The 14,782-nt window shown below is 59.5% G+C and overlaps 1 protein-coding gene across 5 annotated transcripts; it reads left to right on the top strand.

The window, feature by feature from the left end:
- The first annotated feature begins 302 nt into the window (after positions 1 to 302).
- On the top strand, positions 303 to 14,344 carry SCAF1 (SR-related CTD associated factor 1). Of its 5 annotated transcripts, none has more exons than XM_036833228.1 (11): positions 303 to 375; positions 3,065 to 3,178; positions 3,427 to 3,484; positions 4,229 to 4,323; positions 4,599 to 4,732; positions 4,820 to 4,935; positions 8,139 to 10,964; positions 11,611 to 11,693; positions 11,914 to 12,132; positions 13,478 to 13,606; positions 13,913 to 14,344. In XM_036833228.1, the coding sequence occupies exons 2-11, from the start codon at positions 3,071 to 3,073 to the stop codon at positions 14,102 to 14,104; spliced, it is 3,960 nt and encodes a 1,319-aa protein (XP_036689123.1). In that variant the 5' UTR covers positions 303 to 375; positions 3,065 to 3,070; the 3' UTR covers positions 14,105 to 14,344. The 5 variants fall into 5 exon arrangements, with proteins under 5 accessions (XP_036689123.1, XP_036689125.1, XP_036689122.1 ...); XM_036833230.1 differs by lacking the exon at positions 303 to 375 and adding an exon at positions 446 to 837; XM_036833227.1 differs by lacking the exon at positions 303 to 375 and having other exon boundaries at positions 2,785 to 3,178; positions 4,632 to 4,732.
- The last annotated feature ends 438 nt before the right edge of the window (positions 14,345 to 14,782 follow it).

Here is a 14,782-nt window from a genome sequence, read left to right as displayed (position 1 = left end):
GACCGCTCTTTCCGTCACTTCCTTTTCCGCCGCTCTTTCCGCGCGCGTGCTGGGTACTTTGGAGCCTAATCGCGGCCTACCGCAACCCCGCCCACTTCACCCCTCACCCCGCTTGCTGTCCCCGCGCGGCGGAGGCGACGCGCGGACTACGCCTCCCGGTGTGCGTCGCGCGCACCCGGCCTATGTGTCCTATTGGCTGCTGGGAAACTGAGTCCGGAGCCTTCCCACCAGCCTTCACGGCACCGTGCTCGGTACTTGAAGTCCCGGCAAGCTCGGCGGTGTTTTAGCTCCACCCCTCTCCTCCCTCTGCTCGCGAGCCCCGCCCCAGCCCGCCCCGCCCCGCGCCGGGGCCGGAGCCGCAGCCCGAGCGGCGGGGTAAGATGGCGGCGGCGGTCCGGGCCGCGGGGCTCGGGCCTATCGGGGTGGGCGGGGCGGAGTCGGGTCGCTAGTTGTCCCGGGGTCCTCCCGGCACGCCACAGGGCCTGGAGGGCTTAGCGGGGCGGCCTCGGGCCTGGTAGCGGCGGCGGCGCCTGGCGCCGAGCGGGGGGCCTTCTGAAGGCCCCGGGACGCGTCTGTGGTGCCGGGGGGCATCTACGGGGCGTCCCCGAGAGGATTGGGGGCGTCCACAGGGCCTGGACTGAGACTAAGCCTGCTTTCCATCATATAGCTGGCTTGGGTCATTTTTGTAGGCACTGTTGATCGTCTTTATGAGCTGACCGGAGGCTAGGGTCTGTTTAGAGGGTTCTGGGGCCATCTTGAGATCTTGAGATATGTCCCGGGGTGAAGGAAATCTGCAAGAGCTGGGGAGTATCTGCAGAGCCAACTATAGCGCCTAGGGTATGTCTGTTAGGGCTGGGAAGTGTCTACATGGGCTGACCTGAGGATGCGGCTCACCTACAGGGGTCTGGGGCCATATAGCTGGGCCTGGAAGAACTGTTCCAGGGCTAGGAAGTCCTTTATAGCTACCCAGAGGAGCGGGATGTACCCACGAAGGGAGAGAGGCAAATACTGAGATGTTCTGAGAGGCCTGGATGGGTCTCCAGCTGTCTGGGGAGTGCCTAATCTGGGTGACAGGAGGCTGGGGGCACTTAGAAGGACCTGGAACCATCTAGGTGGCTTTGAGTGTGACTGCAAATTCGAATGCCTTGGGGGGGGGGGCCATATAATTGCGTGGAGATAAGACAATGAAGAGTATTGGAAAATTTGCCCAGCTGTATTGTACTTGCCCTTAGAAAGTAATTCAAATGCACAATGTTGAAAAATTCTGCGTGGCCCTGGGGCTACAGAGAGAGTTAGAATCAGTCCTCCTTGGTCTGGGAAAGTCTATAGGATCGGCTAGACTCATCTAGTGCTGTGCTTTTCAAACTCTTTTGACCTTGATCTACAGTGAGAAATACATTTTTTCATTGAGACCCAGTGTACACCGTCATATGAATTTCATACCCAAGTCCCATTAATTAGTATTTCCATTTACTTGTGATGTATTGTGAAGAATCTTCTACTGTGTTCGATTTGCTTTGATAACAAGCTATTTGTGAAGCACTGAACTATCAAGTCTATAGTTTGGGAAACTGATCTAGAGGGACCTAGCAGCGTCTGCAGAGGCTTCTCAGGTCTAAAAGACCTAAGGAGCCAGGGGTGTGTCTGCAAAGCCTGGGGCATGTGTGAATGGGCAAGGGAGGATGTTCATCCTACAGAGAGTTTGGGGCTCTGTGGGTCTGTAGTCAGCACATCTTGATTAAGCTTCTCTTATGTGACAGACGCTGTTCTACATAGCGTGTGCTCCCCCCACCCCCACCCAGGTGCCCAGGTGCCGGAGAGCAGCCCCAGGGCTGGGAACTGTCCAGAGGGGCTTATCAGGGTGAGAGTTGTCTATGGGAGTTTGGGAAGGAACTGCAGGCTCTTAGAGAGCCAGGAGGCAGCATGGGAGAGCTTTCTGAAAATCTGGTACGAGGGAGACCAGGACCGAGATTTTCTTTTTTTTTTTTTTGGCAGGTATGCAACCGAGGGTGTAGGGGAGATCGAAGTAAGGGAAACCTGGGCGTTAAAGGTCGATGATAATTATTGTTACTCTGTATAGCCGGCTTGGGCTGTTAACTCTGTGTCAGGAGTCGGTCTCCTTTCAATTCTCACAGCCTTTCTCTGACTTAGATACTCCTATTGGGCCCACTTAGAGCTAAGCACACGGAGTTGAGGGTTAGGGGTTTTGAAGCTTTCTAGGAACTGTGGGACCAGATATTTATTGTCTTCAGAGTAGGAGATTTGACAGTTGCAGGGAAGCCTACAGCTGAGATCTTCGTATTTTCTGAAGCCCTAATCAAGACCCCCATCAGTCTGAAGAGTGATTTTTCACCTTCTGTATAACCTGAGAATTTCTGTGACATGGCGAAGCCTTGAGCCGCGCTTCCACACAAGGGGCAGACAGGTGATCGAGGGTGTTCCCTGCGGCGTCTGGTGGACAGCATTCCTGAAGTTCGTGTTTTCGTTTTCAAAGTGGTGTACTGGTTTTGTAGCTCATTCTATTATAGTTCCATCTTCTGTGTGTAAATACATTTTGTCGGGTCCCTCACCATTTAGGAGAATCGATGCTTTAGGAAGTGGCGTGGTGTTTGAGGCGCACCCAGCACACTGGCACGTATCTCGGTTTGGGAAGGGTGGGTTTATGAGACTTCTTGATGCGGTGTTTGAAATGACAACTCAACAGAAAAGAGTCTTGGCTCCCGTGAAGGTGGGCTCCCGTGAGGTCTTAAAGTTTGGTTGTGCAGGAAGGTGCGGGAACTGGGGAGGGGTGTGTGGAAATAGGCCGGGAGGGCCTCCCTTTGGCAGAGGAGGCAACTGAAATTCAGACAAGGGAAGAGAGTTGCTCCAGTCCCTCTAGTGTCTGCACTGGGCCTGGTACTTGCCCGGGCCTGGGATGCGGTGGAGGAGAGGAGGGATGCTGAAGGGGATACAGTGTTGGAGGCCCCTGAGGTCTTCATGTCCGTCCTCTCCTTCTGCCACCTGGCACCACCGTGCCCTGCCCATCAGCCTCTACTCCAGACTCTCCCCCCACCTCCACCACCAGGTGACCATGGAGGAAGAAGATGAGTCTCGAGGGAAGACAGAGGAGTCAGGCGAGGATCGGGGTGACGGTCCGCCAGACAGAGACCCTTCGCTTTCTCCTTCTGCTTTTATCTTGGTGAGGCAGCCAGACGCCTGGGGCCGAGGGAGGGAGGGGCCGGGAGTCCAGATTCCAGGGCCCTGACTCCTGGACCCTTGGGGAAGGAGGGGTTGGGGGGCCGGGACTCTTGGCCTGTGTGTAGGGTTTGAGTCTGGTTGCAGGGGTGTCTGGAACGGCTGTCTCCCAGCAGCAGAGCTTGTGACCTTCTGCATGCATCCCCTGACTGCTCTTTCTTTCCACCCCCTTCACCCTCACCTTTCCTTCAGCGGGCCATTCAGCAGGCTGTGGGAAGTTCCCTGCAGGGGGACCTGCCAAATGATAAAGGTATGACAGCTTCTGGTTCTTCCCAGCCCCCTGCCCCATCTCTGCATTCCTTCTCCTAATCTCATTCATATACGCTTTCCCGAGGCCTCCTGGGTGCCACCCTTGTGCTGGCACAGGGAGCCCAAGATGGGTTGGACTCCGTGGCCATCTTGGAAGGGCTCACAGTCTGGCAGAGGGGAGACACAGTCCCAGCACAGAGGTAGCCCGAGGCACCGTGAGAGGGCAGGAGGCCCAGCTAAGCTGGTGTGGAGGGAGATGGGGTCCAGGAAGGGTTCAGCGAGGAGGTGACAGGGGACCTGTGTCTCTAAGGCTGTACGAGCATTGTCTGGTGAAGAGGAAAGCCTGATAGGCGGGGGCGGCACCAGCAGGCACGCAGCACAGGGACCACGTTGCTGGACCGAGTTGTGGGTCTTTGGGGCTGGCGGGCAGAGGATGTTGGTGGGAAGGGAAGCAGGATCGCTCCGTGGGGACTGGGTCACAGCAAGGCTCAAAGGCCAAGCTGACTTGTCTGGACTTCATCCTGAGGGTGGCTGGGAGGACAAATGGGTGAGAGAGTTGGTGCCTCAAAAGGGGGTTGGGAAGTCCTTCTGGGACCCAGGTTGGGAAGCGGTTGGATGGAGGCCGGGAGAGTAGGCAGGAGCTTGGTTCCCTTGTCAAGAGCTAGGCCGGCTCTTTTTCCTCTGCCCAGCGAGGTCTCTGCGTCTAGTCCCCTGTCTCCAATCCCCCATGCAAATCTCTCTCCAGATGGTTCTCGGTGTCATGGCCTTCGGTGGAGGCGCTGTCGGAGCCCACGTTCAGAGCCCCGTTCCCAGGAATCAGGGGGGACTGACACGGCTTCTGTGAGTAAGAAGAGGGGACTAGGGACCTGGACTTCTGGGGCTGGGGGAGGAAGGTCAGTGGGGCCTGGATCCCTGAAATGGGGAAATGGGGTTGGGACCCAGGCTCCTGGGTCTGGGGTGCTGATCGGGGGCAGTGTCGGAGGCTCTGAGGCCTGGTCCCTTGGGTCCTGGAGGCAGTCCGGTTGAGGAGTCAGTTGGATCCTCGTGTTCTCATAGGGTCTCAGATGTTTGGGTTACTGAGAGCTTAGGGCCTGTGTGGGTCCTCACACGAGCAGGGACAGGGTGGAGCCCCTCCTGGCCTATTCCAGGTGTTGGACGTGGCTGCCGATGGCCTCCTCGCGGGGCTGGTGAGCATCCTGGATCCCCCAGATACCTGGGTTCCCAGCCGCCTGGACCTGCGGCCTGGCGAGTGAGTATCTGGGCAGCTGGAGTGGGAGAGGCCCCCGGCGTGGGAGTTGGACGCACCTCTGAGGCTCACTCACCCCCTGTCTTGCAGAAGCGAGGACATGCTGGAGCTGGTGGCCGAGGTCCGAATTGGGGACAGGGATCCAGTCCCTCTTCCCGTACCCAGCCTGCTGCCCCGTGTCAGGGCCTGGAGGACGGGCAAAACGGGTATGTGGGGCCAGGGCTGAGTTGGCAGGCAGTCAGCCTCGGCGTCGCGTGAGCGTTAGCTGCTGTTGGTAGTAGTAGCGGTGCTGAGTACGTCATTTAGACAAAATCTGTACTTTCACGTCTTTCTCCTGTTAGACTTCAGTAAAGGCTACATGCATGTGCAGATGTAATTAAAGTTAAAACTGACGTGAGAGCTACCATGTGGGAGCAGTTAGTGTGCGTCCGGGGCTTCTGAATATCAGTGTAACTGCGTTAGGAATTCGTCTCCCCAGGACGGGGGACTCTCAGTGTCTCCGCCTCCAGGAAGAGAAGAGTCTGAAAGAGGGAAGTCTCTTGCTCGAGGTGGCACAGCCAGTTGCTTAGTGGTGGCCCTGAGCCCGGGGCCTTCTGTGTGTAAAGTGCAAGTTTTTGACTTCTGCGATGTGCACCTGCCGGAGGGAGAGTCTGCTCCCCAGCCCCGCACACGGTGGTAAGCCCCTGAGCAGTGTAGAGCAGAGGGTCTCAAACTCGAAAGGGCATCACAATCATCACAGAGGACTTGTTAATCCACAGGTCACTAGGCCCACCCCCGGGGTTTCTGATGCAGCAGGCCTGGAGTTGGTAGGGCCCAGGCATTTGCATTTCTGACTAACTCCCCAGTGATGCTGCTGCTGGTCCCCCGGGACCCTGATGAGAACCCTGGGTTTGGACTTCCCTTCTGCGTGGACATACATATCTGGGGAGGGGTGAGGGGAGAGGAAGGCGTAGCAGAAGGTCAGCTACGAGCAACTGTTCTGTCAGAGGCTTGCACACCCTCTGAACCAGTTCACGTTTTCCTTGTCCTTTTTTTTTTTTTTTAAGATTTAACTTTATTTATTTTTGGCTGTGTTGGGTCTTCGCTGCTGCACGCGGGCTTTCTCTAGCTGTGGCGAGCAGGGGGCCACTCTTCACTGCAATGGTGGCTTCTCCTGTTGGCAGAGCACCGGCTCTAGGCGTGTGGGCTTCAGTAATTGTGGCTCACGGGCTCTAGAGCGCAGGCTCAGTAGTTGTGGTGCACGGGCTTAGTTGCTCCATGGCATGTGGGATCTTCCCAGACCAGGGCTCGAACCTGTGTCCCCTGCATTGGCAGGAGGATTCTTAACCACTGCACCAACAGGGAAGTCCCATCCTTGTCCTTTCTTTTTTCTCACAGATCTGGGGTGACTTACTTATCCTTTAGGCTCGGGACATGGTGCCTGGGGCCCACCATACTCTTAGGGGCCCACAAAAGTATTTTCATTTCTTTTATTATTTTTTAAAATTTTATTTATTTATTTTTTATTACTATTATTTTTTTGGCTGCACCGCATGGCTTGTGGGATCTCAGTTCCCCAACCAGGGACTGAACGGGGCCTCAGCAGTGAAAGCCCAGAATCCTAATGACTAGGCCACCAAGGAACTCCCTCTTCATTTCTTTTAAAATCAGAAGCCACAGGGGATAAGTAAACAAGTGGGCGGGACAGGGTTCCAATCAAACGTTATTTACAAAAACAGGTGGTGTGTGGGATTTGGCCCTTGGACTTTAAGTGATATCCGTACTGTGTCTGGAACCTAATAGCTGTTTTCAGCAGGACTCCGGGGTTATGTTTTGGGTTTTTGTTGTTGTTGTTGTTTTTAAATATTTATTTATTAATTTTTGCTGTGCCAGGTCTTAGTTGTGGCGTGCGGGATCTTTTTTTCTTTTTTAGTTGCAGCATGAGGACTCTTAGTTGCGGCATGCATGCGGGATATAGTTCCCCGACCAGGGATCAAACCCGGGCCCCCTGCATTGGGAGCACGGAGTCTTACCCACTGGACCACCAGGGAAGTCCCTATGTTTTGTTTTCTTATTCCAAGTGTTTTTTGGTCTTCGTTTGGAAAATATTAAGAATGCAAGAAAAATTCACCCGTAGTCCTTTAAAAAAAACTATTTATAAAGAAGCGGATGCCTCGAGTTTGCAGACCGCTGCAATCTGCAGACTTGGTTTTTGCCTCAGGTGGTGGTAGTAACAGCCCGGGTAGTCAGAGTTCTTGCTCATCCAGTCCTTGAAGGCAGGGATTTTTGTCTCTTGTTTGCAGTTCTATTCTATACCCCAAACCCCGTCTCTCAGACTGATGATCAGAAAAAATGTGTTGAATGAATGAGCAAACTCCCATTTTATAGTTGAGGAAACCAAGGCAGACAGCAGTTGAGTTGCTTGCCCTCGGGCATATTGCGGGAGAGGGCTGGAGCCTGGGATCCGGGTGGGGAGGTGGCTCTGGTGCTGCCTTCTTAGCCCCGGGCTTCCCTGGCACTGTTCATGTGACCATGTCCTTGCTGGGGCAGGATCCTGGCAGTTACATGTTGTTGAGAGAGTGGCCTCTGGACTCTGATGTGTGTGTCTGAATCCTGGCCCCATCACCCGCCCCGGGGGCAGCCTCGATCAGTTGTCTCCACATGTGTGACTTGTGGTGCTGAGACCGTGGAGTGCTTCGAAAGCAAGGTCTCGGGAGGGCGGACAAAATAACGGAGGACAGCACGATGCCTGGCCCGGTCAGTGATGTCTGAGTCCCAAGCAGATGTCGCCCCTGGGATGGGGCTCATCACAGAGTGACGGGGGCACGGTGAGGACTCGGGCTGTCAGGGCTCGCCAGCTCTGCCACTTTCTGACTCTGGAGAGGGAGTTTCACCTTCGCAGCCTCACGTTAGGCCTTCTGTACAAAGGGATAGATTCCCTCAAGAGGCAGCTGGCTCAGCAGGCCAGGGCTTGACCCCTGCAGGTGGTCCTAGGTTGGAACCCTAGCTCTCCCATCCCAGCCTGTGCCTCCTGCGGGAACGTCACTGCTGTCATTGGTCAGGGTGGTCTTGGGCCGCAGGCCAGCTTACGTCTCCGGATATGAGAGTGCGGGCTCGGGGGCCACACTGACCGAGTTTGCATCCTGACTCCCCCCTGCTGACTGTGCTCTAGAGGAAGATGCCACAGCTCTCTGTGCTGCAGTTTCCTCCTGGGACCCCGGGTCGCAGTACCTACAGCGTGCAGCGTAGGTACTGTTGTGAGGAGCATCTTATGTGTTGACACACGTGAAGCACTGGAAGCAGTGCCTGCTGGTGTGGCGAGTGCTGAGCGAGGGGGACCAGCAGATGGGGTGCTGACCTGCCTGCGGGCCCCTCTGCTGCACCGGGACAGGCACCTGACCGCCACCCTGTCTCCACTCTTCCTTTGCAGTTTCTCCACAGTCTCACTCTTCTCGACCCACCTGTGCCCGCCACCTCCTCACCTTGGGCACTGGAGACGGGGGCCCTGCTCCGCCCCCTGCCCCCTCCTCTGCCTCCTCTTCGCCTTCCCCTTCCCCCTCATCATCCTCCCCTTCCCCGCCTCCCCCTCCACCACCCCCGGCCCCCCCGGCCCCTCCTGCACCCCGGTTTGATATCTATGACCCCTTCCACCCCACCGACGAGGCCTATTCCCCACCGCCTGCTCCAGAGCAGAAGTACGACCCCTTCGAGCCCACTGGCTCCAACCCCAGCTCATCGGCGGGGACCCCCTCACCTGAGGAGGAGGAGGAGGAGGAGGAAGAGGAGGAGGAGGAGGAGGAGGAAGAAGAGGAGGAGGAAGGCCTGTCCCAGAGCATCAGCCGCATCTCAGAGACCCTGGCGGGCATCTACGACGACAACAGCCTGAGCCAGGACTTCCCAGGTGACGAGAGCCCGGGCCCGGACCCCCAGCCCCTGCAGCCGACTCCAGCCCCTGGCACACCGCCCCAGGCCGACTCCACCCGGGCCGACGGAGCCACCCGCCGGCGCGTCTTTGTAGTGGGGACCGAGGCGGAGGCCTGTCGGGAAGGCAAGGTCTCCGTGGAGGTGGTGACGGCCGGTGGCGCCGCCCTCCCGCCCCCTCTGCTGCCACCGGGCGACTCAGAGATTGAGGAGGGCGAGATTGTCCAGCCTGAGGAGGAGCCCAGGATGGCGCTCTCCCTCTTCCGGGCCGGCGGCCGGGCCGCACGACCCCCTCCGGCGGCCCCGGCCCCCCCTGCGGCCCAGCCCCCGCCCCCGCCGCCCGCCCCCCGGGCCCCCGAGGGGGACGACTTTTTGTCTCTGCACGCGGAGTCCGACGGCGAGGGCGCCCTGCAGGTGGACCTGGGGGAGCCGGCCCCCGCCCCGCCCACCGCAGACGCGCGCTGGGGCGGCCTGGACCTGCGCCGCAAGATCCTGACCCAGCGGCGCGAGCGCTACCGGCAGCGCTCGCCCTCCCCGGCCGCCGCCCCCGCCTCCGCTGCCCCCACTGGCCCGCCCACCCGCAAGAAGTCGAGGCGGGAGCGCAAGAGGAGCGGCGGCGAGGCCAAGGAGGCCGCCTCGTCCTCCTCCGGCGCGCAGCCCGCCCCGCCGGCCCCGGCCTCCCCCTGGGACTCCAAGAAGCACCGCTCCCGGGACCGCAAGCCGGGTTCCCACGCCTCGTCGTCCGCCCGCCGCCGCTCGCGGTCCCGCTCCGCCCGCCGCCGCTCGCGGAGCACCGACCGGCGCCGCGGGGGCAGCCGCAGGTCCCGGTCCCGGGAGAAAAGGAGGCGGCGGCGGCGCTCGAACTCCCCGCCCCCGGCCACCTCCTCGTCGTCGTCTTCCAGGCGCGAGCGGCACCGCGGCAAGCACCGGGATGGCGGCGGCAGCAAGAAGAAGAAGAAGCGGTCGCGGTCCCGGGGCGAGAAGCGGTCTGGGGACAGTGAGAAGGGCCCTGCCCCGGCCCAGCCGCCCTCCGGCTCCACCTCCTTGGGCGGAGAGCGCGACAGCCGCCGCCGGGGGGCCGTGCCGCCCTCCATCCAGGACCTCACGGACCACGATCTCTTTGCCATCAAGCGGACCATCACCGTGGGCCGGCTGGACAAGCCTGACCCCCGCGGCCCCTCACCGGCTCCGGCCTCATCGCCCAAGCGCGAGGTCCTATACGACTCCGAGGGACTGAGCGCCGAGGAGCGGGGAGGCAAGAGCAGTGAGAAGGACCGGCGCCGCTCTGGGGCTGCCTCCTCCTCCTCTTCCTCCCGGGAGAAGGGATCGCGGCGGAAGGCACTGGACGGGGGGGATCGGGACCGGGACAGGGACAGAGAGAGGGACAGGGACAGGTCATCCAAGAAGGCCCGGCCCCCCAAGGAGTTGGCGCCCTCCTCAGGGCCCCCGCCGAAGCCACCTGTCAGCAGCGGCTCAGGCTCCTCGTCTTCGTCGTCGTCCTCATCCTCCCGGAAGGTGAAGCTACAGTCCAAGGTGGCCGTGCTGATCCGAGAGGGTGTCAGCAGCACCACACCAGCCAAGGAGGCCACGTCTGCTGGCCTGGGCTCCATCGGAGTCAAGTTCAGCCGAGACCGAGAGAGCCGCTCCCCCTTCCTCAAGCCGGATGAGCGGGCCCCTGCTGAGGTGGCCAAAGCAGCTCAGGGCAGCACCAAGCCCAAAAAGACCAAGGTCAAGGCCAAGGCTGGGGCCAAGAAAGCCAAGGGGACCAAGGGAAAGACCAAGCCATCCAAGACCAGGAAAAAGATCCGTAGCGGTGGGGGCAGCAGCGGAGGCAGCAGTGGCCCTGTGACACTGAAGAAGTCCAAGGCGGATAGCTGCAGCCAGGCGGCGGGAGCCAAAGGGGCCGAGGAGACTTCCTGGTCCGGGGAAGAGCGGGCATCGAAGGCCCCTAGCACCCCGCCCCCCAAGGCGGCCCCTCCACCCCCTGCTCTCACGCCCGACTCACAGACTGTGGATAGCAGCTGCAAGACACCCGAGGTCTCCTTCCTGCCAGAAGAGGCCACTGAGGAGGCTGGAGTCCGAGGTGGGGCAGAGGAGGAGGAAGAGGAAGAGGAGGAGGAGGAGGAGGAGCAGCAGCAGCAGCCGGCCACCAGCACGGCCACCAGCACGGCCGCTGCCGCTCCCAGCACCGCCCCTAGTGCGGGGTCCACGGCTGGTGACTCGGGGGCGGAGGATGGGCCAGCCGCCCGTGTCTCCCAGCTGCCCACACTGCCCCCACCCATGCCCTGGAGCCTGCCCGCTGGTGTAGACTGCACTACCAGCGGTGTCCTGGCCTGTGAGTGTCCCCTGGGGGGGGCCGGGGCAGATGAGGGTGGAGAGACAGGATCGGGGAGGAGGTCATGTGGGGACAAACTTGGAGGCAGTGGAGATACCTTGGAAGGGGTGGGTGTAGTGACCAGGACCCGGAGGGTCTCGGGTGGGTGAGGGCCAGTCAGGGTCTGTCCAGAAGGCTCCACGATGTTTGGGTGCACTGGGAGAGCGCTGGGCAGATGGGAGCAGCGGGCAGCCAGTCCAGCAGAGACTGGAGGAGTGGGGTGTGTCCTGGGGTCCACCTAGAGGTAGACTGGGGTAGGCTTGGTGGAGGGACCGGAATGGGGGAGCAGGGAGCAGTGTCCCTTAAGGAATGGCAGGAGCCTTTGCTAGACTGCAGAGGTGGGGAGGGAGGCTACGGGGGCTCGGGACCAACTCGTCACTGTGTGACCCTGGCCACATGCCCACCCACACACACCTTAAGTCCTAAGAACATACAGGGTGTGGGCTGGTTCTCTTGGTGGCTGAGGCCCCCTTTCCCAGTTATGAGCCTGAGACCTTATAGCCTGTCTGGGGGCCCGGGGTGGGAGGTGGCACGTGGCTGGGTGAGGGTCACCCTCTCTTCGTGCGTCAACTTCCAGTCCTTGTCATCCACTCTCCACCTACTGCAGTGACTGCACTTCTCTTCAAGATGGAAGAAGCCAATCTGGCAAGCCGAGCAAAGGCCCAGGAGCTGATCCAGGCCACCAACCAGGTGGGCTTCCTTGGGGAAGAGTCCCCTCAGCCCCTTCTCTTGTCCCCTGCTCCGGGTTAGGAGAGGAACTTCAGCTCCCAGCAGGCTTTGGGGCAAGGTGTCTGCCGGAAGAGGAGCCTGTTGGCCTCTGGGACTGTTGGGAAATCAGGGTGGGAATAGGGGTACATGTTCCGTCCTCCCTGCCACCTCCCTTTGCTTATCCTCCAACCTTTTCCCCCAGATCCTCAGCCACAGGAAGCCCCCCTCAAGTCTGGGGGTGACGTCAGCTCCTGTGCCCACCTCTCTGGGTCTGCCCCCTGGCCCCTCCAGCTACCTGCTCCCTGGCAGCCTCCCCCTGGGGGGCTGTGGCTCTACCCCTCCCACGCCCACTGGGCTGGCTGCAGCGTCTGACAAGAGAGAGGGCAGCAGCAGCTCCGAGGGACGTGGTGACACAGACAAGGTGAACTGGGCTTGGGAGAGGTGGGTTGGTGGTGACAGTTTTGCAGAGAATGCAGGCAGATACTGAGATGCAGGGGCCCGAGGAGAATGCCAGAGACTGATGCCAGCAGATGAGGACTTAGATAAAGCTGAAATCATTAAATTATAAGGAACTAAACTTTCACTTGATTAGATGATTGGGAAAGGGGTGCTAGACAGGTTTTTAAAGAATTTCGTGTAGAGATGAGATGCAGGTAGGGAGAAAAAGAGAGAAATAGATATGGATATAAACACACGCATATTTATACATTTACCTACTACAGTCTACCCTTTGGTCATCTATATCTCTCTCTCTCACCCCTATCTTTCTGTGTAAGGGGGGCTCGGGGTGGTTTACAAACAAAAAATCAAGCATCTGTTCCTGGACGGAGGGAGGAAGAACGGGTGCAGGGCAAACAGGTCCCCCCTCCCCCCACTACATCTGGCTCCTCCTCCTGGGCCTGGGGGGCCGTGTACCTTTTGGTTGCGTCTGGATGCTGGTCGCTATGGCCCTGTCACCAGATGATGGCGCTGCTCACCCTTTTCGCACCCTACATACAGCGCCAGAAGGAAAGCAGCACAAACCCCCGTGTTATAAGCCCCGTATAAACGGAGGTGGGGCCACAGCTTTGATGTGTACTTGTCCATGGCCTGTGCCATGGGCTGCGGGACAGGGACAGTACAGGCCCTGGGACGAGCAGCAGGTCCCTCTTCCGCCAGTGAGGCTGCCCTGTCTGTTCCCTGCCATTGTCCTCTCTGGCCACATACGAGACGGGTGCAGGCCACAACCCCTTTCTCTTGGCCGCATATTTAGAAACCCACTCCTGTGGGGCTAGGGAGGCCTGAGGAGTCCCCCCGGGGTGTCCGTGGCTCCCGCAGCAGCTCAGTAGCTCACCTGACAGTTGGCATTCTTGTTTCATGGGAGATGTTGGCCCTGAAGTCTGGGGTGTCCTGCCCTTCCCAGGCCTCAGTTTACCTGCCCTCATCTTCTCTGGGATGGTAGGGAACAGCCGCCTGGCTCAGGTCTGTCTCCCTACCAGACTGTAAGGGCAGGGGACACATGGGTCCTGGTCATGGACGCCTGGGACAGCCCAGGGTCCAGCCTGGAGGAGATACTAGTGACATTGAGAGGCCCAGGCCTGGCCTGGGGTCTGGGGCGACTGCAGCAAGGGGAGAACAGGGCAGACCCGAAGCAGGATTTCCACCTCTGGGAGTAGCTGGATGGTCAAGGAGTCTGAGCTGGTGGGCAGGTGAGTGGAGGTAGGGGTTCTGCAGGAACTTAACTGGCCTTTGCTGTCCCTTCTTCCCACTGTTGCCACCCCCGCCAGTATCTGAAGAAGCTGCACACGCAGGAGCGGGCAGTAGAGGAGGTGAAGCTGGCCATCAAGCCGTATTATCAGAAGAAGGACATCACCAAGGAGGAGTACAAGGACATCCTGAGGAAGGCCGTCCACAAGGTGGGGCCCAGAGGGGGCAGGATGCGCAGAGGTGGGGAGAGGATGAGACGGAGTGATGGACGTGAGCAGACAGGCGTACAGAGATGGGGAGACAGAGGGGCAGTGGGTCACTCCAGAAGGCGAGAGGGTGACAGGATTGCCTCAAGCCCACCTGGGCCTGTTCTGCTGGCATCAGGGGGACAAGTAGGGACGTTGGCCTGGATCTTGGCGGAGGGGTTCCCATCCCAGTCCCCAGCTGCGCTCAGCAGTCCAGGTGCAGGGGACCCTGGGGGCTGGCGGTGACTGCAGCTGCCCCTTGCCCCGCAGATCTGCCACAGCAAAAGTGGGGAGATCAACCCAGTGAAGGTGAGCAACCTGGTGCGCGCCTACGTCCAACGCTACCGCTACTTCCGCAAGCACGGCCGCAAGCCGGGGGACCCCCCGGGGCCCCCACGGCCGCCCAAGGAGCCGGGACCCCCTGATAAGGGCGGCCCGGGCCTGCCCCTGCCCCCTCTCTGAGATCCCCAGCCGCCCCTTTCTTCCTTCGCTGCCTCTCTGGAATTCTGGACGTATTTATGGCTCTGCCTCCCTACGTCCCTCCCCTGTCAGTGGGATGATTGGGGGAGGGTTGCTGCGGGAAAGAGGAGAGCCCCCTGCCCAGCCCCACTGCCGTCTCCCTCGCCCCAAGCCTGTGCCCATCGCCCCTCCCCTCTGTTCGTGCCCCTACCCCAATTTCATTAAAGATTTCATGAAATGTTACCCCTGAGCCCCATGACTTTTAGCCCTTTCTTTTCAGAGTCCAGTTTGGGAAAGGGTTGGGGAGGAGCCTTGGCCCAAGTGTGAGGGTGGTTAGCAGGGAAGTAGACGGTGTGACTTGGGAAAAGTGCATTCCTCTCACTGGGCCTGTTTCTTCGTCTATAAAGTGGGTGTTGTGAGGATTAAGAAAGACGCAGGCGGGTGAAGCACTTAGAACCGGACCTGGCACATAGGAAGCCGTTGCTACTGATAAAAGAGTGGTGGTGATGGGAGGGAGAGGTCCCTGCCCCACCTGACCAGTGTCTGCCCAGCTCAGGGCCTCTAGGTGCTATTTGTCTAACCTTGGAATTGCCCCAGAAACAGGATCTTTGTCCTCCATTCAGTTGGATTCTCTTTTTATCAGTCCTATGCGGCTGGGGTGATCTAATTGGCTCCCCCGAG

Source organism: Balaenoptera musculus, chromosome 19, assembly GCF_009873245.2.
Source record: "Balaenoptera musculus isolate JJ_BM4_2016_0621 chromosome 19, mBalMus1.pri.v3, whole genome shotgun sequence".
Taxonomy (NCBI): domain Eukaryota; kingdom Metazoa; phylum Chordata; class Mammalia; order Artiodactyla; family Balaenopteridae; genus Balaenoptera; species Balaenoptera musculus.
The sequence above is the reverse complement of the archived record's forward strand: the minus strand, read 5'-3'. Positions and strand labels throughout refer to the sequence as shown.